General features: G+C 46.0%; 2 protein-coding genes across 4 annotated transcripts; both read left to right on the top strand.

The window, feature by feature from the left end:
* Positions 1 to 151: 151 nt before the first annotated feature.
* pdik1l (PDLIM1 interacting kinase 1 like) lies at positions 152 to 10,111 on the top strand. 2 transcript variants are annotated; one of them, XM_035634318.2, is made up of 3 exons: positions 152 to 295; positions 1,934 to 2,229; positions 5,713 to 10,111. In XM_035634318.2, the coding sequence occupies exons 2-3, from the start codon at positions 1,945 to 1,947 to the stop codon at positions 6,451 to 6,453; spliced, it is 1,026 nt and encodes a 341-aa protein (XP_035490211.1). In that variant the 5' UTR covers positions 152 to 295; positions 1,934 to 1,944; the 3' UTR covers positions 6,454 to 10,111. The 2 variants fall into 2 exon arrangements, with proteins under 2 accessions (XP_035490211.1, XP_035490212.1); XM_035634319.2 differs by having other exon boundaries at positions 211 to 371.
* Positions 10,112 to 10,937: 826 nt separating this feature from the next.
* LOC118310934 (replication protein A 32 kDa subunit-like) lies at positions 10,938 to 21,643 on the top strand. Of its 2 annotated transcripts, none has more exons than XM_047332031.1 (9): positions 10,938 to 11,076; positions 11,756 to 11,808; positions 11,920 to 12,021; positions 12,220 to 12,333; positions 12,429 to 12,500; positions 12,609 to 12,716; positions 13,312 to 13,416; positions 13,937 to 14,034; positions 19,267 to 21,643. In XM_047332031.1, the coding sequence occupies exons 1-9, from the start codon at positions 11,064 to 11,066 to the stop codon at positions 19,268 to 19,270; spliced, it is 669 nt and encodes a 222-aa protein (XP_047187987.1). In that variant the 5' UTR covers positions 10,938 to 11,063; the 3' UTR covers positions 19,271 to 21,643. The 2 variants fall into 2 exon arrangements, with proteins under 2 accessions (XP_047187987.1, XP_035490215.1); XM_035634322.2 differs by lacking the exon at positions 19,267 to 21,643 and adding an exon at positions 14,198 to 14,558.
* Positions 21,644 to 25,589: the final 3,946 nt, after the last annotated feature.

The following is a 25,589-nucleotide window of genomic DNA, read 5'->3' as shown; positions in this document are numbered from 1 at the left end:
TCTGTGCATATGCTTCATATTCACAGATACTGAATGTCGGCCCTCTATAAGAACATGGATGATGCTGTGCCAGGTCAGAGGGCGTTTTAGTGTTCTTTGCGGGGGGGAAAAGAAGACTTTATTTTGAAATGCGTAACCGGAAGTCGTCTCGTTCCGTCCACCGCCGCGCCGCGCCGCAGCCCGCGCGCTCTCACGTCCAGTGAGCGAGCGAGCAGAGCGAGAGCGGCGGTAATGGCTGCCAGGGAGAGGGAGGAAGAGGAAGACACCACATGAACCCCCGAGCAGCGACCGACAGGTGAGACTGGAACGACACCTGGCAGCGACTCATCCGGAACATTGTCTCCGCGGCCGCGGGTCCACTTGACTCGCAGGTGTGTGTGTGTGTTCTGAGGAATCCGGTTCGGTGCACACACACACACACACACACACACACACACACACACACGGGACAATAAACTGTCAATGCCCAGTATTTACCACGCACGCCTCCTCCACGCCCCAGCGTCGGTCCGGGGGAGCAGAGAGGAACTTGTTCAGATATGAATAATATAATCTCTCTCTCTCTCTATATATATATAAATATAAAAGCTTGGCGCGGACTCGCGTGTCGGTTGTGCCGCCGAGAGCTCGTGACTCTTTGTTAGCGGCTGTTAACGTCATTAGCTCACGTTAGCTCACCGACAAGGCCACTTAGCTGTTAGCCTGTTAGCCAATCAGCCAAGAGGACGATGTGTGTGTGTGTGTGTGCGCGCGCGCGCGCGTGCGTGTGACCGTGACCGAGGGGAGATGGTTTCTCATGTGCAGAACGTGACAGTGTCTGATGGTGAAGTGTTATGATCAGTCCAGCTGAATGGCCCTGTGCAGGTACAGGTGAGTTACTGTCTTATGTTTTGCCCCAAACCCTGGTGTTGTTGTCAATCTAAAGAAATACCAGTTAAAGTAAAGTAGAGCTGATGTAACTGTACCTTTCACTAATTAACAACAATGTTGTCAATAGATCAATCACTCAAGTCATTTACCAAGCAGCAGAATGTCAGCCACTCTTCCAGATATTCAAATATGAGCAGTTGCTTCTATCTTATTACTCTACATCATCGTTGTGTGTTGGACTGTCGGTTGGATGAAGTGAGAACTTTAACTAGTCGTGACTTGATTCATTCTAAAAATAAATGATCCGCAAAATAATAATTAGTCGCAGCCCATGATGTAAGTTTCTTTGAAATGTGCTCTTACACTTGAAGATAACTGAGTATTTGATTATTGATTATTTACTGAGGGGTGTGGGTCTGGCAGGTGGAACGGGAGGTAGAACGGCAGGATAACCCTAACCCTAACCCTAACCCTGATGGGGACGAGTGACATTGATTGTGTGATTTGACCTCTTTTGGTCAGACGTGTGAACTTCTTTATCGTGGCATGACACGTTCCGGTGAAGCATCACATGTTGATTTGACTTGTACCCTCATGCAGGGACATACGATCATGAACACTGTAACAAGGTAACACAAGGACTCTGTGACAGAAACCAGTTTGTGAACCTCAGCGTGGATTTGTGTTCGCTGTGTGTTGTGGTCACCTTGGTCAAACAATGTTGTACTTGTCCAGAAGAGAGCGCAATAACAAGATAATGTTGGATAATCTTCAGTAGATCATCATCGGCATTTAAAGACCCTGAAGTAATACTGACTGATGTATTCCACTTAAAATATGAGGCTGCTTGCTGACAAGCAATATGACTCATAAGAATTTGATGTGAACAATAACTAGAGGAATTGTGTATATTAAAGGATATGTGTAATAATAAAATGTCCAAGTTTGTTTTAATCCAGTACTCTGCTGTAATTGTTCCTCCTGCATCCAGACCCTCCTCAGCCTGGCTGAGTCTTGTAAAGTCCACCAAACCAATACTAACGCCCACGTTGTCTCCCCACAGTGAGGACTAGGATGGTAAGCAGCCAGCCGAAATACGAGCTGATCCAGGAGGTGGGGCGTGGCAGTTACGGCGTAGTCTATGAGGCGGCAGTGAAGCGCACAGGGGCCCGTGTGGCGGTGAAGAAGATCCGCTGCCACTCTCCGGAGAATGTGGAGCTGGCCCTGCGCGAGTTCTGGGCCCTCAGCAGCATCCAAAGCCAGCACCCGAACGTCATCCACCTGGAGGAGTGTATTCTGCAGCGGGACCAGCTGGCCCAGAGGATGAGCCATGGGTCCAGCTCCCCGCTCTACCTGGAGGTGAGGATAAAGAATTCACTGGAACGGTGCTAGTGGAAGATAGATGTCTCTCAGGTGTGTTGGTTCAGTTGGTTCAGTTGGTTCAGTTGGTTCAGTGATTCTGAGAGGTGTCGTAGGTGCTTAAGAAAGCCTGATGAAGCCATTTCAAGTGATGGACTGTGTCGATGCTGTGGCTGCAGGTAATTACCTGTGAACGGATAATAAATGGATTAGATTACATCCACGTGGATTTAGAAATGAAGTCTGTTTCTCTTTGGTTCTTTCTGAGCTGATTGACCAAGTAGGTCACCAGGTCATTTCTTTGTCTGACAAATTCATCCTTGGGACTGCCAGACCGAGCAGGTGTGTCTTCATAATAGTGCTAGAGGAACAACCAGTCCGTCAACTTCTTGACAATTACAAAGAGCTGACACCAGATAGATATGTAACACCAGTCAGAATAAAACAAATTTGTGTTGTTTAGTGTGTGTGCTACATCAGATATGCCAGTAACTGTGGCTCTTGTTAATCAGCAAGACTTGACGGCATTAAACGTTTTTTTCATATACTTCTGTTCATTTATAATGAAAGTTTACAGTGAAAATAAACCCCAAACCCTCCTGACATTATAACAAAACTCAAGTTTAAAGCTGGTAAATTGATCTATCAGTTAATTTTTTCTGATGGTGATCTGCTCCTGACATGTCCCCCAGTTAAGGCATCATTTACATTACACCCCTTCCAATGACACATCTTTTTAACATCTGACGAGTGATTCTTTGCTGGCTGATGATGGCAGGTATCAGAGGAAGGAGGCAACACTTGTTGGTAGGTCATGTGTGGACTAAAGTCCTGTACACACTACAAATACATGCAAAAATACTCTCTTGCAAATATTCACACCATCAAAACTATTAATAACCAGCATCGATGCAAATATTCGACAGTCACAGAAGTGCTACTTCAGAAAAAACAATGACTTCAGTATCATTCAGTGATGATGACCTTGTCACCAAAATATAAGGCTTTAGTCACATGAAAAGAATTTCATCCACTGCATCATGACATCCTGTGTCGTATTCTAGATGATCACAGGGATGTTTCTTTTTTTCCATGCACTGCTGAAATATATTTGCTTTACTCAGTTTGAGATACTTTAATAAGGTAAACATGGAGGTCAATGATGTTTTATTTTTGGCAAACTTAGTGTGTTATTTGAACTCATTTTCTGAGATGACTCGAATGGCAATTTCTAAATATTGGCACTTGAAGATAAAGACTGAGGATCTCAGTTCTGGCTGATGTGGATCAGCAGAAGAGCTGGAAGTTTCTGGTTGGATCAGTGTTGTCCATGTCCCCCCTCCCTCAACCTGCCTGCAGCCTCACAGGCGCTCTGCCAGAGTCTGATTATAGTCTCTCAGCAACACTGTCACTCAGGCTATTGTCAAACCATTCATTCAGTTTTCTGCAGCGCCAGCATTGGACACTTTCCCAGAATCCCTTTATTCCAGCTCTTTTTTTTTTATTGCTCTGTAATGTTCCAGTACATGTTTACAGAAGAACAAATGATAATAGGACAGAGTTATCTGACCGCACAAACTGGGGGATAATTTGCACCTATTCTCTCTGGTGTAGTGGATTCCTTGGCTAGTGGCTTATCAAACACTCTGCAGCCATTTTTCTTTTACAACGATGTTTCCACTAGGAATTTCTATCACTTCTGCAGAGTGCTGCATGGTCGGGCCCGCACGAGCATGACCTGAACACAACAACCCTTCTGTATTTTTTTATGTACAGCTGGTCCATCTTGCCAATGCTCCAGACGAGCAAGTTATAAAATTTGGGAGGTGTGCAACCCCGCAAAACCAGACCAACGGCTGCCACGGGAAGTGCCGTCAACTTGACGTCAACGCCCCCGTGCACACGGACGGGAACGGCGAGCATAAATCCGGCCTGTGGGCACCTCGTACATGACTGTGAAAAGGCAGTGTTTTATAGGCGAGAGGTGGATTGTTTTAACGCCCAAAATCAAATGTGCTCTGCCCATTGTTCGACCAATGTGACCAAAACCTGAGAGGCAAACTGCACCAGATATTCCCCATTCTTGGCCCTATTCTTGTTAAGTGGTTACACACTATATTCTTTTCTTCCACTTTTAATTTTGTTCAACCAACTTCTGATTCCCTCTGCAAGTTAAGTCAATAAGTTATACTCAAACTAATTTTTTTTTTTAGTGTACGTTATTCTTTTGCAAACCTGTAGCTTTTCAGTGCTTTGTCCAAAACACCATCGATCAAGTCCCACAATCGCATCCCCTTTAATCTTAATTTAGTGTGAGATGGATGAAGCCTCGCAGATTTGCGGTCCACTGTGAAAGGGGAAGATTAAATGAACTCACTTCCTGCAGCGGGGATAAAAGATGAGAGGCCTCACACGCAGCTTTGACTTAAAAAATGTCCCACGATGGAAGGTGGCAGACGACACGTTATGAATACAAAGCCGGAGCAGCCTGGCCTTGTTTAGGTATGAGTGACGTTTTGTTCTCCTCGCACTGCAGAGCTTTGCGCCCTATCCGTGAACATGTAAGTTAGTGCAGACTTAATGTGAAACAATGATTTTGGTTATGCTTGATGCAGCGTTGTCTGTGGGGTTGAGATAGTGCTTCTGTTTGTTTTAATATCCTATAAATGCAGCTGTTGGGCGACTTGTTTCGTGGCTTACTCATGGCTGTGTAGATTATTTTTTTCTCATGCGTTCAGCAGGATCACATCAGCTTTTATCTTTGCTAGAGACACTCGTGCCTAGAATAAAATTTCTGCTACCACGCCGATGCTGCTGGCTTCATTAACACTTTTTTTGTGCTTATGGCACAAGGGAGCGCCTCACTCCTAGTCAAACTGAGGCAGGGCATACCACAGACTGTATATAACGATGGACGACATGACCGCCCACAAAAATGAAGTCAAAACATCTCGATTGCCCCCTGCTGGCTGTAAAGCCCGCCTCCATTTGAGTTGATTGGAAGTGGGCCAAAATAAAATGGTCAAAGTACAAAAGGTAGTTGACTATATTTATACCTGTGGCTTGTCAGAGCTTGTTGTGTGTAACTGCACCTTGGTCCGTCACTGTTCAGTTCTGTGTCTTTAGACAGGTTTCATCTTTTTTGCTTGTTTTTAAGAATTAACATCCAAAAGAAATCAGATCATGACTTGATAATTGAAGTACTACACTGGATTCAAAATGATTTCTGTGAATTTTCTGTCAATTCTTTTGCACAGTACAAAGCTGAAGTTGATGGTTCATTGTCATGAATTTACCATATTTGTCACAGAAGTAAGGCTCGAAAAATGTCATTATTAATACTATGTTATGTCATTTTTTGCCTTAATTCTATCAAGATCTGGCTCATTCAAGTGTGTGCAGCGTGCAGACACTGACTGCTCCTGAGACTTCACCAGTGGTCTCATGTTGACTTGTTTTTCTCTCTCTGTCTTTCCACTGTAGCTGGTGGAGACGTCTCTTAAAGGGGAGATCACCTTTGACCCGTGCTGTGCCTACTACTTGTGGTTTGTCATGGACTTCTGTGACGGGGGTGACATGAACGCCTACATTCTGTCCCGCAAGCCCAGTCGCAAGACCAACACCAGCTTCATGCTGCAGCTGGGCAGCGCCCTGGCCTTCCTGCACCGCAACCAGATCATACACCGTGACCTCAAACCAGACAACATCCTCATCTCGCAGGCCTGCACGCCCGCCGGGTCGTCGGAGCCCACCCTCAAAGTGGCCGACTTCGGCCTGAGCAAGGTCTGCTCCACCTCGGGCCTCAACCCAGAGGAGCCGGCCAGCGTCAACAAGTGCTTCCTGTCCACAGCTTGTGGAACAGACTTCTACATGGCCCCGGAGGTTTGGGAGGGCCACTACACGGCCAAGGCAGATATCTTTGCCCTGGGGGTGATCATCTGGGCCATGGTGGAGCGCATCACCTTTGTGGACGTGGAGACTCAGAAGGAGCTGCTCGGGAGCTATGTGCAGCAGGGCTCAGAGATTGTACCCTTAGGGGAGGCGCTGCTGGAGAACCCAAAGATGGAGCTGCTGATCCCCGCCCGGAAAAAGAGCATGAACAGCCACATGAAGCAGCTGATCAGGGAGATGCTGTCGGCCAATCCTCAGGAACGGCCCGACGCCTTTGAGCTGGAGCTCAGACTGGTCCGTATTGCCTGCAGAGAGCTGGACTGGGACACGTGATGGACGCGCAACGGCACCACAGACTCAGTCGATCAAGCACATGTACACATCTCATCAACTACTGTTAACCTAGATGGTCACATAACGGGGGGATTATTGTGTTTTTGACTTGGGAACAATAACTAGAATAGTCATTGTTTGTATCATGGTTTAAACCTGATCCACTTTCCAAGTGCATACAGTCCTCTGCTGGCTTTGTCTTTATAATGAAGAGGAGAGGTTTGACACCCGCTGCTGCTGCTGCTGCTCCTCAAAACTGCAGCTTAGTCTCAGGCTAATCACATCACAGCTTCCACTTCGTCCATACAGAATCATTCGAGCATGATGAAGAATGACCCGAAAAGTCCCGGATTTGCTTTGAAGTGAAAGTCAAAACAGTTTTGTCTACAAATACCATCTTGGACTCGGTGCTAATTGTTAAAAAATGCAATATGAGACATAATCCTGTGATTTTTTTTTTTACAGTCCAAAGGGCCAGTATGAAAACCTAGTCACCCGAATGTGAAGGAACCTGACATCTGAACTGCAGAACTGATTTCTGCCTGTCATCACCACCAGCATCAATATGTACATTCAGATTTGATTCTGTTTTTGCATCAAATGCAGACATGCACTGAATGCTCAGGTAATACAAACATATAGCATGATGGTATTTGGAGACAAAACATCTACAGACAAGTTCAGTTTCGCTCGGCAGTCTTGGAGGGTAAGAGAACCAAACTTTGGTGCTGGAAGATAACTTGTTTTTGTCCGTTGGCCGTGTGGGCAGAGGATGCTTTATCAGTCGGTGTCCACCCCGCAGGTTGTTGCAGTTGGCGTTGTTCTTCTTTCTCCCTGTTGCAACCGTCAAGATAAGTGAATCGGTCCCAGACACATCCATAACCAGTTCACTAGAATGTATCATGATGGAGACACGTCAGCTTTATTTATATGGAGCCTTATACACAAAACACTGGATGTTAATGACAAAGCGCTTCACGCAGTCGGTGAGGACGAGAGTCCAGAGGGAGAATCTGGTTGGTCACAACTGGGGCGAGCTCATTTTCAGACGGTGTGCTTATTTTCATGGTTTTGGCCATTATTCCTATTGATGATGATGATACAGATACATTCACTAAGTTAATTGACCCACACTGTGTCCAGGTCACGTAGGATATTTTTGCTATACCGTTTATGGTAATTTTGTGGGGAACCACTCACTGAAATGACAACGAAGAAATTTAATTAGCTGTAGCAAGCTAATGTAAACTTATTAACATTGAGTTTGAGTTTGTAGAACTAACTCGATGTAATTTAATGATGTATTAAAAAAAGTTATGTAGGTCTCAGGTAAGACGTCACAGCCTCATCAGTTCATGGTTCCAGTTTTAAGACACACAGACCCATGTGGACTTTAAACTGGGAAACAGTGAAAAGGCTTCTGCTGACTGTTTCCTGTAAGGCTACGGACCCAGCGATCATTGATTTTATCAAGTGTAATCGATAGAGGTGCATATAATGAAAGTAATTGTCCGCTGCAGTGAAACACAATGCTTCTCCGATTTTTATAATAGAAACACATGAAATGTATCTTAGAAATACAACACAAAAGGCAGAATTAAGCTTTTAACGTTTTCCCATATTTGGACACACAATTGTTTATCTGCTTTGTCATGTTTAAGGTAAACTTCCCTAAGTCTAATAAATGATAAGACATTATATTACCATAACTAACTACGATATACAGTAGCATGTGGGACAGCTGTTACACAGCCTCCCCACCACAAACTTCCACCACAGTTAACAGAATAAGCTCCTCGTCATCCTCGGGCGACCATAACTAGTCACTGTGCAGGTGCACACTATGTTCCTTATGTGTATTGGATTTAGTGTTTCGTGTCTCCTCCCTGTGGTTGACGATCATCTGTCGGCGAGTTTACAACCTGTGTTTTTAAATTTTCTTTTTGCCCCATTGGACTTAATTGTAGCAATGTGGCCATGTTCCGACAGAATACAATGTCATCATAGCCAATAGAAATAATGACCACAACTATGAGGGGAAAAAAACAAGTCTTACTAAACCAGGATCATCCAATGATTGATAAGAAAATCCAAAACTGAGCACACCACAAAAAAAGTAGAAGTGTGTTCGACATTCAAGAAGACTTGTGTGGAATGACTCGCCCACACGTGACAGACAGACCTACGCTGGACAGAACTCCCCGTGTTGCCTAAACATTCATTTAATTATGTAAAGTGAGCTGCTGAATGAGATGAATATTCATTTCTGCGTCCATTTAGACCCGAGCGAGCCAACGGGGCTCAGGGATTCAGTGACAGCACTTTTGCAGCAGATTTTTTGGGGCTTTTATGTTCAGTCCTACAGTAACTCCAGTCGGCATCACGTGGAGGAGCTCTGCGAGGCTGGATCGGGTGTGATAACTGCGTCGCTCGTTTGTTTATCAGCCGAACACAATGTCTGCCACGGTCTACTTATGCATGCAGTGCCTCTCACCTTCAGGCAAGAAGCGAGAGAGGAAGACACCATGAGCCAGATGATCTCTGCTCTTTTTCTTCCTTTTTTTCATTTTCTCCTTTGACACACAATACTGTTGTGTTTAACTTGATCTCCTTTCACTGTGTCACTGCTCTTCGTTTCCTCGGGCTCCGGATCTTACAGTAATCCCTTTCTTCATGCTTCCGACAGGCAAATTCTAAGCCTATTAAGATGTTGCAGCACTTGGCAGGGGATCAGGCTCGGGACCCCCTTTGCCATTCAGGTCATACATAATTTGTGCACTTTTGCACATTTTTTTTTTAAACGAAAATCCCCCCCAAAAAACTAAACAATCTTGGATCCTTCGTTGCTCCTTCGTTGCTCTTGATCTCTGGCGGCAGATCAAGTATCCTTCAACTTGTTGCCAACATTCATCTGCTATACGGCCTTAAATTCCCCCTGTAGCTGTAATCGTTTAATCTCCTGTTAGATGCGATTCAAATTTGCCTTATTTCAGAAAGTCAACGCGTTTTTTTGTTTGACACGAGACCGAGAAGAATGATGGGTAGAGGCATTTCTGGCCAGTATTCTTCCTTTCACCCTTTTAGAGACGGGGCGAGGGGGGGCGGCACTTACTTTCTTATTAGGGTTTGCCAAACAAATTCTCGGTCTGTGCTTATCCAGAGATTTCATCCTATGATTTGTTGTATTCACTTTCTTTGCACATGTGTAAATACTGTATAGGATCAACGGGGGACGAACGAGGTTGATGTACATTTGACTGGATGTGCTCTGTTTTCAAGAGCCTGACTTGTTTGTAAATTGCTGTGATGGATTCAGTTTTTCTTCAGCTCTTAATCGCGCCTCAGTTTACTTCAATCATTGAAAAGATGTGATATATTTACAGGTTAATACTGTCGGTGTGCTAGTGATATTGGTATGTTTTACATTGGCCTATTGTTTTGTGATTTTTGTGAAAGCAAAGCTGGTCTACGATTCGTCTGGTACCGGACCATCTGGTAATGGAACAATCTCCTTTTGGAATTGTGGGACACAAGCAAGTTCACCACTTTAGCGCATATCTGATCCAGGACCGTCATACACCGTGTCCTGGCACTCGGGGCAGTTCAGTCACTGTGTGGCTCATAAAGTTTGGTACATTAAAAATGTTGAAGGTAATCATTCACCTGGTCGTAGGCAGTTTGTTTCAGTGACTGTGTGGGACCAATTGACGTCATATAAAATGCAAGCCTAAGATCGATACATAGATGGTGTCGGACGATGCAGGGTTTCTTTTTTCACTCGCCCACTGGAGTGGTGCTCAGCAGTGGTGAGCTCAGTGCTGCCCCCAGCAGCCAGATACTATACTACGGGAGTGACTAGTGGCCTGAAGCTGCTTTCAGATCACAGTGGGTGAAGGTAGAGATAACAACGATGTTTGTGTTTGTTGTGTTAAGGTTAAAATGTAATTTAATTGTAACACTCCGTTACATTTGGACTAGGTCATATTGACGCATATATTTACTCCCCATTTGATACAAGTAGTGATGAACACTATAATGCAATACACTGAGGAAGTGTAGCTGAAATATATTTTTCTCAGTCCAATCACCAGTCATACTGTGTAACGCAGCTTCAGGCCACTAGAGGCATCTTTAAACACTGCTGCTGAGTTCCACTCCAGTGGTAAACAAAGAAGACCGGCGCTGTGCCATCTTCTTGTATTGACTGTGAAAGAGTGTGTGTGGATTCAGAAAGTTGGTCCTATCGCCCTTTTCCTAACGTGCGCCTTATGTAATCGTAGGACATTTGGAAGAGATTAAATGAAGTTTATTTAAAGTGGCGTGAACACCTTTCAATCACTGTTGAATGGATGGATTTTTAATAAAAAAGGAATTGAAATAACGAGCGACGTGCTTTGAAAGAAGCGGAGCATGTGAATGGCATCACAACTCATCATTTACTCCTCAGGCTCCCCCCCTCCTGTCCCACAATGCACCATGGGTAATTGCGCTAATGCAGTACACCTGATGGCTGCACACTCCCTGTGCTCCATCACGTCCTCTGATCCGAGAGGCTTCACATCAGACCTCCTACAGAACCGCTGCAGCTGCTGCATTGAAGATACTCTGTCATGTGGAGCCAAGGTAAGATTGCGTCGCTCCAGAAATTGGGCCTCGTGCAAGAACATCCCTGTGTCTTAAATGTCTCTTACATTCCTTCGTATGCACAGGCAACGTCGAATTCATGAAACACTTCTGTCTCCAGCAAGTTGTGTGACTTAACTGCGTAAACATGATGAATGTCACCTGTGCGTAATTGAGCGAGCGTGCACGAGGGTAGAAAATGACGTGTGACAATATACTTCCTGTGTCATGTCAGGAAGTGTTCGTTCATGAAAAAAGGCATCATATAATAAAAAAGAACTTTACGAGATTGGAGATTAAAGTCCTGATTTCAGAAATGAAAGTGATTTTGAGCAGCGTCAGCAGCAGTTAAGTGACGGACTAAAGCAGAACTGTTGATGCTGAGTCGCCCTTGAGTCATGGCAACATACAGAGGTGTCATTTACATATTTATATTAACGTTTTATATATTTTATGTAATTTATATGTCAATGATTGCTTTAATGTGAAAATTATACTCTAAAGAGGAGAGAATTGGTGAATGCCGCAAGTTTTCCCAAAGAACACAATTTAAGAACAAACCTGTTCTTACAAACGGTTCTTGCATGAGGCCGATTGTCGTTGCACTTTCTAAATAGTTTTTTGCTGAGAAATTAACCTAATTCAGTTTGGTTTTTTTACCTTTTTTTCTTTCACACAGTTTGCAGCCAGTCCACCGGTGGGTTCACCAGTCACAGTGCGGTGACATCAAAAGTGTGTCCATCTTCTATTAGTGCCAAGTTACAACAGTGTGTAGATCTGAGGACGAGATGACAATTTGGTGAGATCGGATTCAGTCATTGTTCCGCTCTGCTCTCGCCACAGAATGCCGCTCTTCAGATTCTGCCCTGCACAGTGTCTCAGCTTCTGTCCGCCTCTCAAGTCGACAAGGGAGCCTTCGCAATCGGTGACTTGGAACTCAACCAGGTACAAGGGCTCATCGATTGTCATTAGTTTTGCAGGTATTTAGTCATAAAGTTATAAAACAACACCGACTATGAGTTTAAAAAATAGAAATGGTGTAAGAGTACCTTCATTTAGTTACAATGCTTTTAATCGGTTAATTCTTCAAGTGTGTTTTTGTCTGAGGATACATCTTATTTGCTTGTGCTTTTCTTGCTGCAGGTGTCTGTCGTCGGCGTCGTCCGAGAATGTTCCCCCTTGGCGACCAGCGTCCGGTACTCTGTGGACGACATGACCGGTCCCCCGTTAAATGTGAAGCAGTGGGTGAACACCGAGGCCAGTGGCAGCAGTCCGCTCTGTTCAGGGCTACAAATGGAAAAACTGCCGACTGGGCCGTTTGTGGTAAATGATCAGTTTCAAATTTCTCACAGGACGGCGCAATTGTGGCCGTTGCTTCTCCGGGATCGTACGTGAAGGTTACAGGAAACCCACGCAATATCAGAGTGAGTAATGCAAAGACGGGGTTTAGTGATGAGACAGGCTAAGGACAGGTTTTCTTTTTTGAGTCTTGTGATCAAGTATAACAATATCAGTTTCTATTTTTGCCTTAGGGTCAAAGGTATTTGATGGCCATGAATATCCGTTGCATCGAGGACCTGAACGAGATCACATCCCACATGTTGGAGGTGGTACAAGCCCATATGCAGCTTTCTGGAAAGGTATTGGACCTTGTGGGTGAGTTTTGCCTGCTTAATGTTTATTGTAATGGAAAAACTGATGACGCCGAAGTCGATAATCAAGCAGCCGTGGATGTCTTGCACAGAAGTGTTTATTCAGATGCTCAATATTAAGGTTTCTTGATGGATACTCGCATCACAAGTGTCATCCAAAAACCTGGATAGTGCAGTGTCATCCGCAAACCTGCCCACTCCCAGTCTTGGGGTATTTAACCTCCTGAGAGCCACACGTGTCGTTGTCTAACCCACTGAGGAGACACCGTCCTATAGAGTCTTCTCTGCCTGTCGTGTTGCTCTCTGTCTGTAATCTATACCTCAAGACACACTCACCTATAGTCTAGATTCTAACCGGTGCCTCAGCTCCTTAACGTCTAAGGTAACCTGCAGTCAAAACATCGGCTGGAAAACACAGGGTTCCAGAGACGGAGACCTCTGAAGAGTAAACAACCCCTCTGAACTAGTCTCCGCGAGCAGGGAAGAACATTCTCGTCCGCTCTTATTGTTGCTCAGAGGAACATTTGCAATTCTTAAAATGTTTCAATATTTTTTTTAAACGTGCTCATGTCCGTCAATTCAGGTGTACGACGTGAATATGAACACCGTCGCCTCATGGTCTGGAAGTTCCGGCAGTGGACATCCTAAAGGCGTCTTAAAGAATGGTTTGTCTTCAATCCAAGGTCAGGTTAGTGGGTTAAAAGGTTCATTTCACCTAATTTTTTAAAATCATTTTGACTTGGCCAAAGTTGGAAGAAAATGTATATTAACATTGATTTTGTTAAGTGAGCCAACATGAGCAATTCAAGAGCCTGAAAATGAAGGAGCCATATGAATCCAGCTGTCCTTCATTTTATTATTTACACCTATGCTTTTCCCAATTAGACATATCAAAAATGACTCATGAATTTTTGTTTTTGTTTCTTTTTTATGAATGAAAACCATTCACAGTGAAAGTTGTGAATTATCTTGGGTAGGCATGGAAATGAATCTTGATGACTGGTGCTGATTGAAAAATGAAATTGACATAGCAAATACATAGGTGAACTGAAAGATAATGAAGGTTGACGATAATATCTTTGGTCCATAAATCAGGTATACCAATATATGGATGTTGTCACATTTGGTTGTGTGAAGACCTTTTTTAATTTTTAATGCACTAATCAATAGACACTGGCTGGAAAGTCATTTCTTAATTCCTGTCTAAGGTGTTGTATGAAATCAGGAAGTCGTCCGACCGTGATGTAGGCATCAGTTACATCGACCTGAAGACTCAGCTGCATCATCTCAGAGTGGCGGACATCAGGTACAAACTCACCATGCCCTGTGTTTTGTTTATACATTTATGAGTCTTTGTTTGTATGGAGCCTCCCATCTTTGGATTACCGGAACCCACAATGCAAGGAAAATGCAAAAAAGTTCTGGAAGACAGAAACTTACTTTTGCAATCTGTCCCTGTGCTTGTACAGGTCGTCTTTGGCTTTTCTTTTAAATGAAGGCCACGCCTTCCTTACCATCGATGAGCACCATTTCAAGTCAACAGACCCTTATTAGGCCGCCTGGATGCTGGTGACATCAAAATATCGTTGGACTGCAGCTGATCAAAATGTCGGACACATTTCTTATAGTTAAATGTACAGTTTTTGTAAAATTTTGCCATTAATTTATGGGTTGCTGTTGCTCATAGCTTTGGTCCATAGCCTGATGTTGTTATTTGTCACCATACTGATGTATGGTTCAGGCTTCGTTATGTTGACCAAATCATTTAGTTTGTGTTGATTTGTGCGGACCCTGCCAATGATTACTGTATATAAAGAATATCTAAGCATATCCTGTGTCCTTTATGTATTTAAATGACTTTTCACAAAGCACTAAAGGCCACATGCGTTTCTCTGAAGTCCTCACAAGCTTCATCAATTTGAAGTCAAGTAAAGACAAAAATAAGAGACAAGTTACTTTAATCTTTCATTTATTTATTGAATACAAACCCTTTGATTTAATAAGAGCTCTTCCAGTAGCTCCAGATCCAACCCGCTCGGTGTCCAGGAGGCATTTTGCATCGTTCTTCCTTCAGAGCTGCTCAGGATGTCTGGTGTTGGAGAGGCTGTGTGAAGCACTGTATGAGGTGACTGGAACAATAGGGGTATGCCCCATTCGCCCCCGGGGTGTCGGTCAGGACACACTTGACAGGAGAGTGAAGTCGGTCTTAAGGCAACTTTAATCCGTTGTAGACACAGACAGGGTACAGTACAGTCACTGAGTGCATTTGGCTTGCGCGTGTGCGTTCAGAGACACACACTGGCACTGCAGCGTTGCTCATATGAACGTTATAGCGCGAACTGTCTGTGAATTCCCCTGTCTGTACTACTGAATGAAAACAACCCAGAATGCATTGCGCACTTAAAGTGACAGGCACATATTGCTCACAGCTTAACTCTGCTCTTAAAGTAGAAATAATAAGCCAAGATAATAGTCATGAACGAAATATTCAGAGCCTTTCTCACAGCCGCCCCCGAATGTGCGGAGTACATTCGCTCATAAGAAAGGTGACAAAGTCTCTAGTGTCTTATGCAGGGTGACGGTAGTGCTGTCGTCGTCCTCAACGGTCGGGACAGCTGGCAGGGCGACCAACCTGGCCACTGGTTTGGTGTAGTCACGACCTCCGATCTTCACGTCTGCAGAGCGGACGTGGCCATCAGCGCTAGGGTGGACCTTGGTGACATGGCCCATGGGCCAAAGAGCCCGTGGGAGCTGGGGATTTACCAGCATCACAAGAGTGCCCTCTGCAATGTCGGCTCTTGTAGAGTGCCACTTCTGGCGAGTCTGCAGGCTGGGCAGGTAGTTCCGCAGGAAACTGGACCAGAAGCGATCTGCCAGAACTTGGGAGTGCCTCCAGCGACGACGACTCAGGAGTTCGGTCTCTGGATACACGATCTGGGGTAAGGATCCATCCGGGCGCCCCATCAACAGGACATTGGGTGTCACGGGATCGAGGTCGGTGAGGCTGGACGAGATGTACCCCAGTGGCTTAGAATTGAGGCTCCCTTCCACCAGCAGCACGGTCCTTAGTACTTCTTCTGGGACTGGCTGGGCTCCCACTGTGGTGTACAGGGCCGTCTTCACAGAACGGATTTCCCTTTCCCACCTTCCTCCGAAGTGGAGTGCTGCAGGGGGGTTGAAGTGAAAGCTAATTTTCTGCTTGGCAAGCTTCTGTTGCAGATCTGGTGACAGGGCAGCGAACGTCTCTCGCAGCTCCTTCTCTCCTCCCCGGAAGTTGGTTCCCTGGTCGGAGTATAGCTCAGCCGATGTCCCTTGGCGGGCGATGAATCGCCTGAGGGCCATCAGGAACAAGTCGGCGTCGATGGAGTTCAGGAGATCCAAGTGTACACCTCTGGTGGTGAGACACTTAAAGATGATACCCCACCTCTTCTCCATGCGCCTTTCCACCTTCACTTGAAATGGCCCGAAGCAGTCCATCCCTGTCGAGAAGAAGGATGGCTTGAAGAGGCGCAGGTGAGCGGGCGGCAGGTCTGCCATCTTGGGAATCCAGCGTCGGCATTCTGTGCAGGTGTGCTGGTAGCGACGTATCGCTTCACGGTCCTGCAGGATCCAATATGAGCGCCGTATCTCCGCGAGCACCCTCTCTGGCCCAGGATGATGCAGACGACTGTCTAAATCTTGATTGAGGAGTCTGGTAGAGGGGTGGCCAGGATCCAACACGATAGGGTGTACTGCTGTCTGCTCGAGGTCTTCGGCATGATGGAGTCGACCACCAACACGAATGAGCTCCTCTTCATCTATCTCAGGTGACAAGGTGAGCAGTCTGCTGCTGGATGCGACAGGCTTGCCTGCCTTCAGGAGCCGCAGCTTGTCTGGGAAGCTCTCACGCTGGAATCGCTTGATTATGAGGATCTCTGCATTGCGGTAATCTTCTGCAGTACAGCTGCCGCTCTGATCTGCCGCCCCATGCAGCTCATGCGCTGTAGCTTCTAGCAGCTCCTTCCAGGCGTCGTACTGCTTCACCGTAGGAGGGGACGGTCTTCTGAGAGTAGGCGGACTTGATGGAACATCCCCTTAATGTCTGGGTGATGGCGTTTTCCCGGAAGTGCAGTAGCACTCCCAGAAGCGATCCTCCAAGGGTGGGTCCAGGCAGCAGTGAATTGTTCAGGCTCTGGCCTCTGTACTGATAGGAGTAATTGAAGACGACTCTGTTCTTGTCGGTGTGGCTCACCATGTGATGGGGAATGTACCACTCTGCTGGTGTGTGGGTGGTCGGACCCAATAAGCACCAGGGGCCTGACACTCTGAAAGGGCTTGATTGGTAAACCGACCAGGTGGGTGTACCTCTGCTTGAGTCGGTCCATCGGGTAGGACTGGTCAGCCAGACCAAGGCAAGCTGAGGTGAAGGCCCTGGAGACTAGGAAGCTGATCTTTGGATCAGCAGCAGGAGAGATGTGGAAGGACACTGCAGAGCCGCGGAGAGTCTGGACATCTCGTCTGATGGTCCGCAGGGGCAGGTCCTCACGTGTGCCTTGTAGGCCGAGCTCTCGTGCAGCTGCTGACAGGAGCATAGTCATCTCGGATCCGTCATCCAGGATGGCATAGGTGGGTGTAGTACGATTGCCATGACGAAGGAGGACTTTGACGACCTTCAGTAAGACTCTGTTGTCCTCTGGTGGTCGGTCGACGTACAGGACCTCAGTGGCAGAACTCACCAGGCAACTCTCCTCTTTGATCGATGGCCTCGATGGTCGATCGTTGACCTCATGAAGGACCTGAAGGTGTTTCCCTTGGCACAGGCCACAGGGCTTCTTCAGGTCACACTGGGCTGCTTGGTGCGGCCTTGCACAGCGCCAGCACCTCTTGTTGACCCTTATCCAGTCTGTGAGCCTCTCTTTGGTCAGCTTTGTGACCTCTGCACACTGGCTGAGGAAGTGGTCCTCATTTTCACAGAAAGGGCAGTAGGGCTTGGTTCTCCCCTTCTTCCCCTTGAAGCCTCCCGTAGGAGCGCTGTCCTCTGGGCCTTTAGATCCGTGGAGGACAGTAACAAACCGCTGTCCCTGACGACCCTCTGACCTGGACGCTTGCTTCTCTCTCATCCCTCTGGACGATGTCTGTCCGTCGTAGTCCTGACACCACGATTCATACTGGAGCCACTGTGCCAGATTGAGCAGGGTGGGAACAGTCCCTGGCATCGACGGAAGTCAGCTCGTTGCTCTGGGGGTAGTTTACACAGCACATGAGACCCGCAGCGAAGTTCCACATCACCATCAGTGCCCAGTGTCTTGAGAAGGCCGACCAGCGACTGGACATCGAGGGCAAACCGCTCGAAGGCTGTGTCACCACGGCGAACATCAGGTGAGTCTAGGACGCTGGTTATTTTCTTGAGAACTATCTGGTGGGGCTGGTCAAATCTCTCATGGAGGGCTGACATGGTGTCAGTGTAGGGCGTGGCGGAGTTGAGGTGGGAATCTGCTATCAACTTTGCCTCTTCGAACTTCAGGTGATCTACCAAGATCTGATACTTGAACAATTTCGGTCCCAGCTACGGGCAGGAGGTTCTCCAGAGCTATCTTCATACATGCAAACTCACATGGGTCACGGTGGCTGAAGTAGGGTATGGTTGGGCGTGGGCCCCTGTAGGTCTGTTCAGCTGTGGTTATGCTGGCCCTGTCTCTGCGTCCATGGGGCTTGCTGTGTAGAGACTGGAAGCTGCTCAGGCTGTTGAGACATATAGGTTGCTGCATAGGCTGGGGCTCTAGGATGTAGCTGTGTACGTATGCAGGCTGGTGGTGGTTTGGGGGCTGCTGAGGTGCATAAGCAGCAGCATAGGATGTTGCCCTGATGGGTTGAGGCTGGTACGCAGGCTGGTACTGGTATGGGAGCTGTGGTGGCGTCGACATAGCAGCGTGGTACATAGGCCTCGGGGGTGGAGGCTGCACTGCAGGCTGGAAGTGCTGTGGCGGCTGCTGACGTGGATAGCCTGCTGGGTTGTGGAGAATAAGGCTCTCTGCTTAGCTGCTGGGTTTGGAGGTGCAAAGGTTGACTGCCGACCTTCACTAGTGACGCTTTGTGGCGGCTAGCTGACATAGCTTGGCTCTTTATCAGCTATAGCTCCGCCATTAGCTTGTCCAACCGGTCCATCGTTGGTGGAGCTGCTAGCTCTTCACAGTCCGCTGTGTCTGGCCATGGCGGGGGGTCAGGCCAGTCCTCTTTGTCCTCATTATGGACAGGATAGGGGTCATAATGGCTGACGGGTTGTGGCATAGCTTGCTGAAGGCCGATTACTGTGTTGGTTAGCCTCCTCATCTCACGAAATATTCAGAGCCTTATTAACTTCTGGTGTGAGCGGCTCTCACATCTCTGACGGGCTCAAATCTGGGCTCTGGACGGGACCAATCCAGAAGGTGGGTTATCATTCTGGAATGGATTTAGTGTGTTTCGGATCATTTTCCTGCTGCATCACCAGCGTTAGCTGGCGGACGGCCAGCCTGACATTATCTTGCAAGATAAACATGGGATTTTCTTTTTCCTTCAGATGATGGCGAGCTTCCTGGGCCAAGACGATGCCAAAGCATGGTGCTTTCTCCACTGTACTTAATTTTCAGGCCCGGGACAGTTTGTCTGCCCGATGAAGACATAAACTCTGAGATTACTTTTAACCTTTTCCAGCCTCGTGGAAATCAACAATTCTTGATCGTAAGTTGATATTTCATTTGTTTTTTTTACATAAACCAATGTGGCTCTAACCCACACCTTGTATTATTCATTGGACTTTTGTAAATCTGACTCTTATTAGTTTTTGTTGATATCGTCAGTCAATGGGTGAAATGTGTTTAATCATAGTTGTAACTTTGGTGAAGATCTGACCACATTTAAAACAAATGCAGACCGTTGAACCCTAAAAGAAAAGGCTTCACTTACTTTGTCTTGCCACCTTTCAGTATTCCGAGTCTCACAGTTGCCAAATTATTTTTAGCATAAGAAAAGAAGCTGGTCTTTGGCTCTGGTGTTTCTTTTCCAGCACTCTGGACTTTCATGGGACGAATACTGAAACCACGCAAACCCCAGCAGGTTCCGTTGAGAATCCGCCATGAAGTTCTGGGTGTCTAGTTTCTTAGACAAAATCAAACCCAGACCCAGAGTAGCTCTGCACCAGGGGAGCTGAAGAGCTGAAAGGCCTGCTGGGATCGCCTGAAGAGGAGACGGAGCTCTCAATCTTTTGTTTGCCAAAGTTTGCTCTCAGCAGGGTGTTAAAAAGTCTGGATTCAAAAGGCAATCCCTCCTTTTCATAGCAAGAAGTCTGAATGTGAGCGGCTCCAGATGCATTTGCAAAAGAAAAACTGCATTTCTGGGGATCTGACAAAGCCGAAGATTGACAGCCGTAGACATTAATAATTTATAACTTGGGCCGGGTTTTCATTGTTGAACACTAGGCGGCCGCCCCCAGGAAGCAAAATCCAAAGTCTAACAAGCAAGAATAAACAAGTTGGTTTAACAAATCTTAATGTGATTCCAGACTTATGTGAAATCTGAATATTATTTCAGATTTTATTAGTGTTTTTTTGAATTTCAACGGTGTTGGTAATAATTGCCAATCGGTGTGATTGTGACAGTGAATGATTGTTTGTCTCTGTATGTTGGCTCTGTGATGGGCTGGCGACCAAAGCTGGCCCTCCACAAAATGTCAAGGAAATTGGTTGAGTAGTTTTTGAGTAAACACGTTAACCAATGCCAGCTCGTTCTCTAGCTTGCTCACAATGCTGTTCAATCGAGACGTTGTCTCACTTTCACTCATTTTGAACGGGTTTATAATCGTGCAGTGCTTTATATCATCCACATCTGATTGAGCCTCCTCCCCAAAAAGCTAGTTTGGGCAGACTGTGGAGGCATACAGAGAGAAATAATCTGATTTATCGTGAAACAAATGAAATCTATCATCTATAAGTTAGTCCAAAATTTTCATAGTATTGTAGACCTTTATATATTTATTTTTCTCCTGGAATTAGATTTTGGCTTGTCTATTTTAGGCAGAATAACGACAATCTTTGTCCCTAATTGGATTTACACTGAGCAGTGCAAGATGAATAGTTTACTATAAGCTATGCTAACTGTTTAATTTGTATATTTGTAGTCCTCCTTTACCTTTTCTCCTTTATTTTACCTAGTTTGGCGGTTTCATCAGATATCTTATTGGAATGTGTTGTGTGGATTTACACTCGTAACACGGTATAAACCCTGTCGGTCAGCTACTGTTGTTGCCGGGTTTTCCCAGAAATTCAATGTTAAAGGTTTTTGTGTTTCTTTCGTCATCACCGACTCTTGTGTGAAGTATTGTATATTTGGTTCCCACATGATTTACTCCCAGAAATAGGAAGAAAATGTCAGACACACCAGGAAGGGAACAGTAGAGGTGGCTGTAACGGAGCGTGACAAGGCCGTGAACTGCGGATGAAGACTGACTTCAAATGAACTCTGCAAAGAAACTGGTATTGTGACAGTGAGATAAATGTTTTTCACCCCCCTTTTCTTTCTTCTTCTATTTTTATAACCAGAACGTGGCTCTCCAAGAAAGAGCCACTGTAAGATATTTATAAACCCTCCGAGTGAGAGGGCTGTAATTGATATGACTGCTATTAGAATACGTCTCTGCTTGATATTTTGTATAATAAACTATAATCCATACCTCTCATTCGCTGCGTGTGAAATGATGTGGATGAGGATTTGCAGGTCCCTGGAGGAATCTCACGCTGAGCGTACTTTACTTTCATGTATTCACTTTTGTCTGCACGCTGCCGAGGGTGCCGTCTATGGCAATAAAAAAAGGGAGAAAAAAAACCCTTGAGAATGCTAATTAAGTTTTTTTTTTTTCATTTTGCAAACTGATATTGATAGCATATCTCTGTGAATGTGTCACCCCCCCCCCCCCCCTCCCCCCGTGTTGATGAAGATATTCTCTGAAGATTTTGAGCACCTACCTGTTCTTTGCTTCTGAATTCTGTCCTGATTAGTGACAGGTATTTCTTTTGAAATGGCTCAGGTCCATTGTTTCAAATGCAGTAGTGTGTGTGTGTGTAGCTTTATTTTTCACTTTACCGCTGTGCTGTGCCCTCTTAGCAGCCATTAATAATTGTCCTCACCACATAATGAAGTGCTTCTGTTCCTGACAATCTGCAGCCTGATGCCAAGCGAGACTCCACACATCCATCCTGGAGCAGGAGAGCAGGTTTAAATGTTGTTGTTTTTCCACCAGAGGGCAATATGTGTACTGTAATCCACAAACACGTCACACCACACTCCTGGCTGCAAATCACATCCTTTTTCCTTTGTGCTACAGTTTTTTTTGAATGCGGTACTAAATGCCTCTGACAGACTCGTATGGATACGAAAATGTGATTTACTTTAAAGGGGAAACTCAGCTGCCTCACTTTTCAAATGACCTCTCAGAGGTTTTGGGGAGAATGAGGGTGAATAGGAGACAAAAGCTTTGTTTCACTGCATAGTTTTCCCCCTTGATATAAGTGATACAAAAAACTGCCAGATTTTCTACCCTTTTTTTTTTTTTCTACAACAGATGCTTTGGTCTGTATTTTACATCCATGGAATGAATCAGAGAGGACACCGGGCTGTGAATGGAGCAGACATTACATGTCTTCCACCTTTAGGGGTCTCTCAAGCTCTGTGCAGGCCTCGCTGTCGGGCCCGTTCGGATAAATGGCACCTCGTTAATCAAATCTGCATGAGTGCACTCAGGTTGCCATGGCAATAATTATCAGAGCTGCCTAATTAACTTTCTCAATTGCTTAATGATATACGACCCTCTGAACTCCCTCATTTTTTCCCCTTCTCTAATCCAAGTTGTTGTGTTATATTCCGCCATTTTAATTCCCCAGTCTTCACCCGTGACCACCAAGATAATAGAAATTATAGAGAGATTAAATTCAGCACCACATCACTTCCCGCCGGCCCACGCACGCACGTGCGCACGCGGTCGGGCTGGGATGAACAGGTGGTGTCAGACTTCGCATGCGGCACGAGTGCCCGCTACTGAACGCCGAAGCATGTAGCCGACGTGTGTCTGGCCTGTACAGTGTGTGACTCACATATTTTGTCTCCTGCCGTGACCCCGGCGTGACAGCTTGACTGAAGGTTGGGAGCAGCGGTCCCGTCGTCCCTGATCAGCCAGCCGAAACTCTGGAGATACGCCGAGACAGGGGGAATCGTACCTGGTGACACCCACCCTGCCATCCCCTGTCACAAGAGGCCTCCCACACTTCCCTGCCTGCTGTCAGCCTGCGGCCCCCTCGCTGGCCGGAATCCGCCCTGCTCGCAAGGTATTTTCAGCTAGTTTTTTGACATCTTTTAGTCAGAAAAGTAGAAGTTCTGCATGGAAAACAACTGCTTTGGGGCCAGTGCTGGGCTTTGATTTACAAGTTGAGTGCCCTCTAGTCACTGTTCAACTTTTCATTTTTGCCAAGAATAAACAAGAAAATGATCCAGATCACGAGTATCAGCCCAAACATTAACGATATCTTTCATCTAAACCCCTCGTTAGTGGGACTGAGGCTGCCAGAAAACTAACAGCCTTCATGTGTTAGGTCAAAAAGGAATCCCTGATGACTTTTCCTTGACAAGCGACATCTCGCAATCATGCAAATGACAGTTGTCCCCTGGAAACAAAGACATGAGTTGGTAGTTATTTCGTAGTTAAATATTCCCAATCATTGAGAAAATGGTCGTTTTAGTTGCCCATGTTTCAGCCAAAAGGTGGAACTGAGTATTTATGGACATGTGTTTCGTGTTACATGTCCATAAATGTGGAGAACTCGCAGCAGACAAAAGTTAAGCATCCTACATTTACCATAATGCAACTTGATACCTTTTCATTCCAACCTCACTGTCTGATTAATGCCCACATCTTGAAACTCAACACCCAAAGACTTTCTCTTTCAAATTTGGAGGATGAGGTCCCCGGAGGAAAAAAGACGGGAGATTTGAGCAGCCGTGATTCCGTGACACTTGGACCGACTCCATCGGCTGATGAGGAATCATGTGATATGATCAAAAGCTCCAGGACAGCCGCTAAACAGCGAAGCCTTTTTTCTCGACACCCGTTTCCTGAGGTCAAGAATGAGCCCTGTACGTCTAGCCTGGAGGCCTTTCTTCCTCTTGCTCCTCTCTGTGAACTCTGTCAGGACGGTCATGCACGGGCCATCTTGCGCGGAAAGAAAAAAAATGGCCGCCCAGACCAATGGCTGATTTCTGGGATCAGTGCTGGGTCAGCAGACCGCAAGGCCTGGAAGAGTTCATGTGATTAACTCTCTGCAACCGCCATCAGGATGCTTTATAGGACTGGGTCAAATCAAGCCTTGCCAAAGAAAAAAAAACCTTACCACCAATGTCTGCCATATGTCTGGCACAACCCGCTTGACACAGTGTGATACTGTTACCCGTTTTATTCACCACATAACCTCATCTCACCAAAACCTCCTTCCCTTTGCCTGTAACCCCTCAGAAGACCTGCCCATACTTAATTGTACCTGCTCGCTTTTGTTGCTGTGAAAAGCCAGCGGGGGAAAGTGGCGGGGGAAAGATTATCTTTGTAACACCTCTGCACCGTATCACTGTGTATTTTTTTTTCCCTCTTCCCTCTTGTGAGTGGATTTCATGCTTGAGAGTGCAATTTGAAATAGGATTAACAGTAGGTGTTGGGTAGTATTAGCTAAACCACTTTGTGTCAGGTACGGCAGAGAGAAGTCTGTCACTGCACCTGGCTGAATCCTTTCAGCACTCGACGCCGCTCGAGGGGGATTCTTTAAATATTACCAAAACCGTATTTGTATTCATCCAAGGGCCGCGAGGCGGGCGGGAGCGGCACGCGCCGCTGCGGTTCGCACCTTTAAAAAGCATGAGAAAGGATCCACGAGTGCAGTATTAGAAAGCCTCGACGTGTACTGCAAATATAGGAGCAAACTGAAGCCTCTTGTTTTTTTGAAGGGGGAAAAAGAAACTCAAAAAGTGCTCCGTCTTTTTTGGTCTCGGTGCCTCGGTGACATTGGGAGGCCACATGGTTGGCTGTGGCCCAGACCCACGGAGAGGATGCATTCCTGGGATGGCCATCGGCAGTGTACGGACCGGGATGCCCATCCCTCTGCTCCCACAGTTTCCGCACACAGAAGTGACTCCCCGCTGGAAAACAGTTCCAGTGGTCTGATGTTACTGGGTTTGGTTGCAGAGAAAGGGGAAGGCTGGAGGAAGGGATTATGGAGTGATGAAGCAAAAGAAAGAGGGGGAAAAAAAAAGAAGATGGCAGGTTCCAGACTGAAGACTGAAACAAAGTTGAGTACAGTAATTGACTTTCCCAAGGCTGGTTTATATCCTCACCCAGAGACTCCCGAGCAGGCGCCACGGAGTTGTAACAGCATGCAGGAGATTTCAGTCACGGCTCCTTTTTCTTTGGTTGCACATGTGCTCATTAACTGCTTGAGATGTAAAAAAACCCCAACTTTGTCAGGGCTGATTAGCTCTTGCAGCTAAACATAGTTTTTTCAGATTTAAAGCTGCACCAATCCATCTTTATATATTCACAACTGTTCTGTTTTACTGTGTGTTACACAGACTGGGCATGAAGATGGACGGCGCGTCTCCACTTCTTCCTGTTGTGTGAAAATGGAGCCAAGATATCCCTCGTGACGTCGTTTGGAGCCAGAGTCGGCTCAGTCGTGATTGTGGGGTGGAGCCGCGGTATGGAGGTCGTCGCCCGACCAATCGTGAGTCAGTCTCAGCTTTCAGTCACATAATATTTCACCGTGTTTTTCATAGCATCAAATCACTAATTAAAAAATGGAGAAATTAACCCTT

This window comes from Scophthalmus maximus, chromosome 5, assembly GCF_022379125.1.
Source record: "Scophthalmus maximus strain ysfricsl-2021 chromosome 5, ASM2237912v1, whole genome shotgun sequence".
NCBI classification, from domain to species: Eukaryota; Metazoa; Chordata; class Actinopteri; order Pleuronectiformes; family Scophthalmidae; genus Scophthalmus; species Scophthalmus maximus.
Note: the sequence above shows the minus strand (reverse complement) of the source record. Positions and strands in the feature narration are given on the sequence as shown.

Excerpts from the sequence above, each read along its gene's own strand:
- LOC118310934 (XM_035634322.2), top strand. Across the intron at positions 12,334-12,428 it reads AGCAGTGGGTGAACACCGAG|GACGGCGCAATTGTGGCCGT; the intron begins GCCAGTGGCAGC and ends AATTTCTCACAG. Across the intron at positions 14,035-14,197 it reads CTCAGAGTGGCGGACATCAG|GTCGTCTTTGGCTTTTCTTT; the intron begins GTACAAACTCAC and ends GTGCTTGTACAG.
- pdik1l (XM_035634318.2), top strand. The coding sequence starts at position 1,945 with ATGGTAAGCAGCCAGCCGAAATACGAGCTGATCCAGGAGGTGGGGCGT. Across the intron at positions 2,230-5,712 it reads GCTCCCCGCTCTACCTGGAG|CTGGTGGAGACGTCTCTTAA; the intron begins GTGAGGATAAAG and ends TTTCCACTGTAG.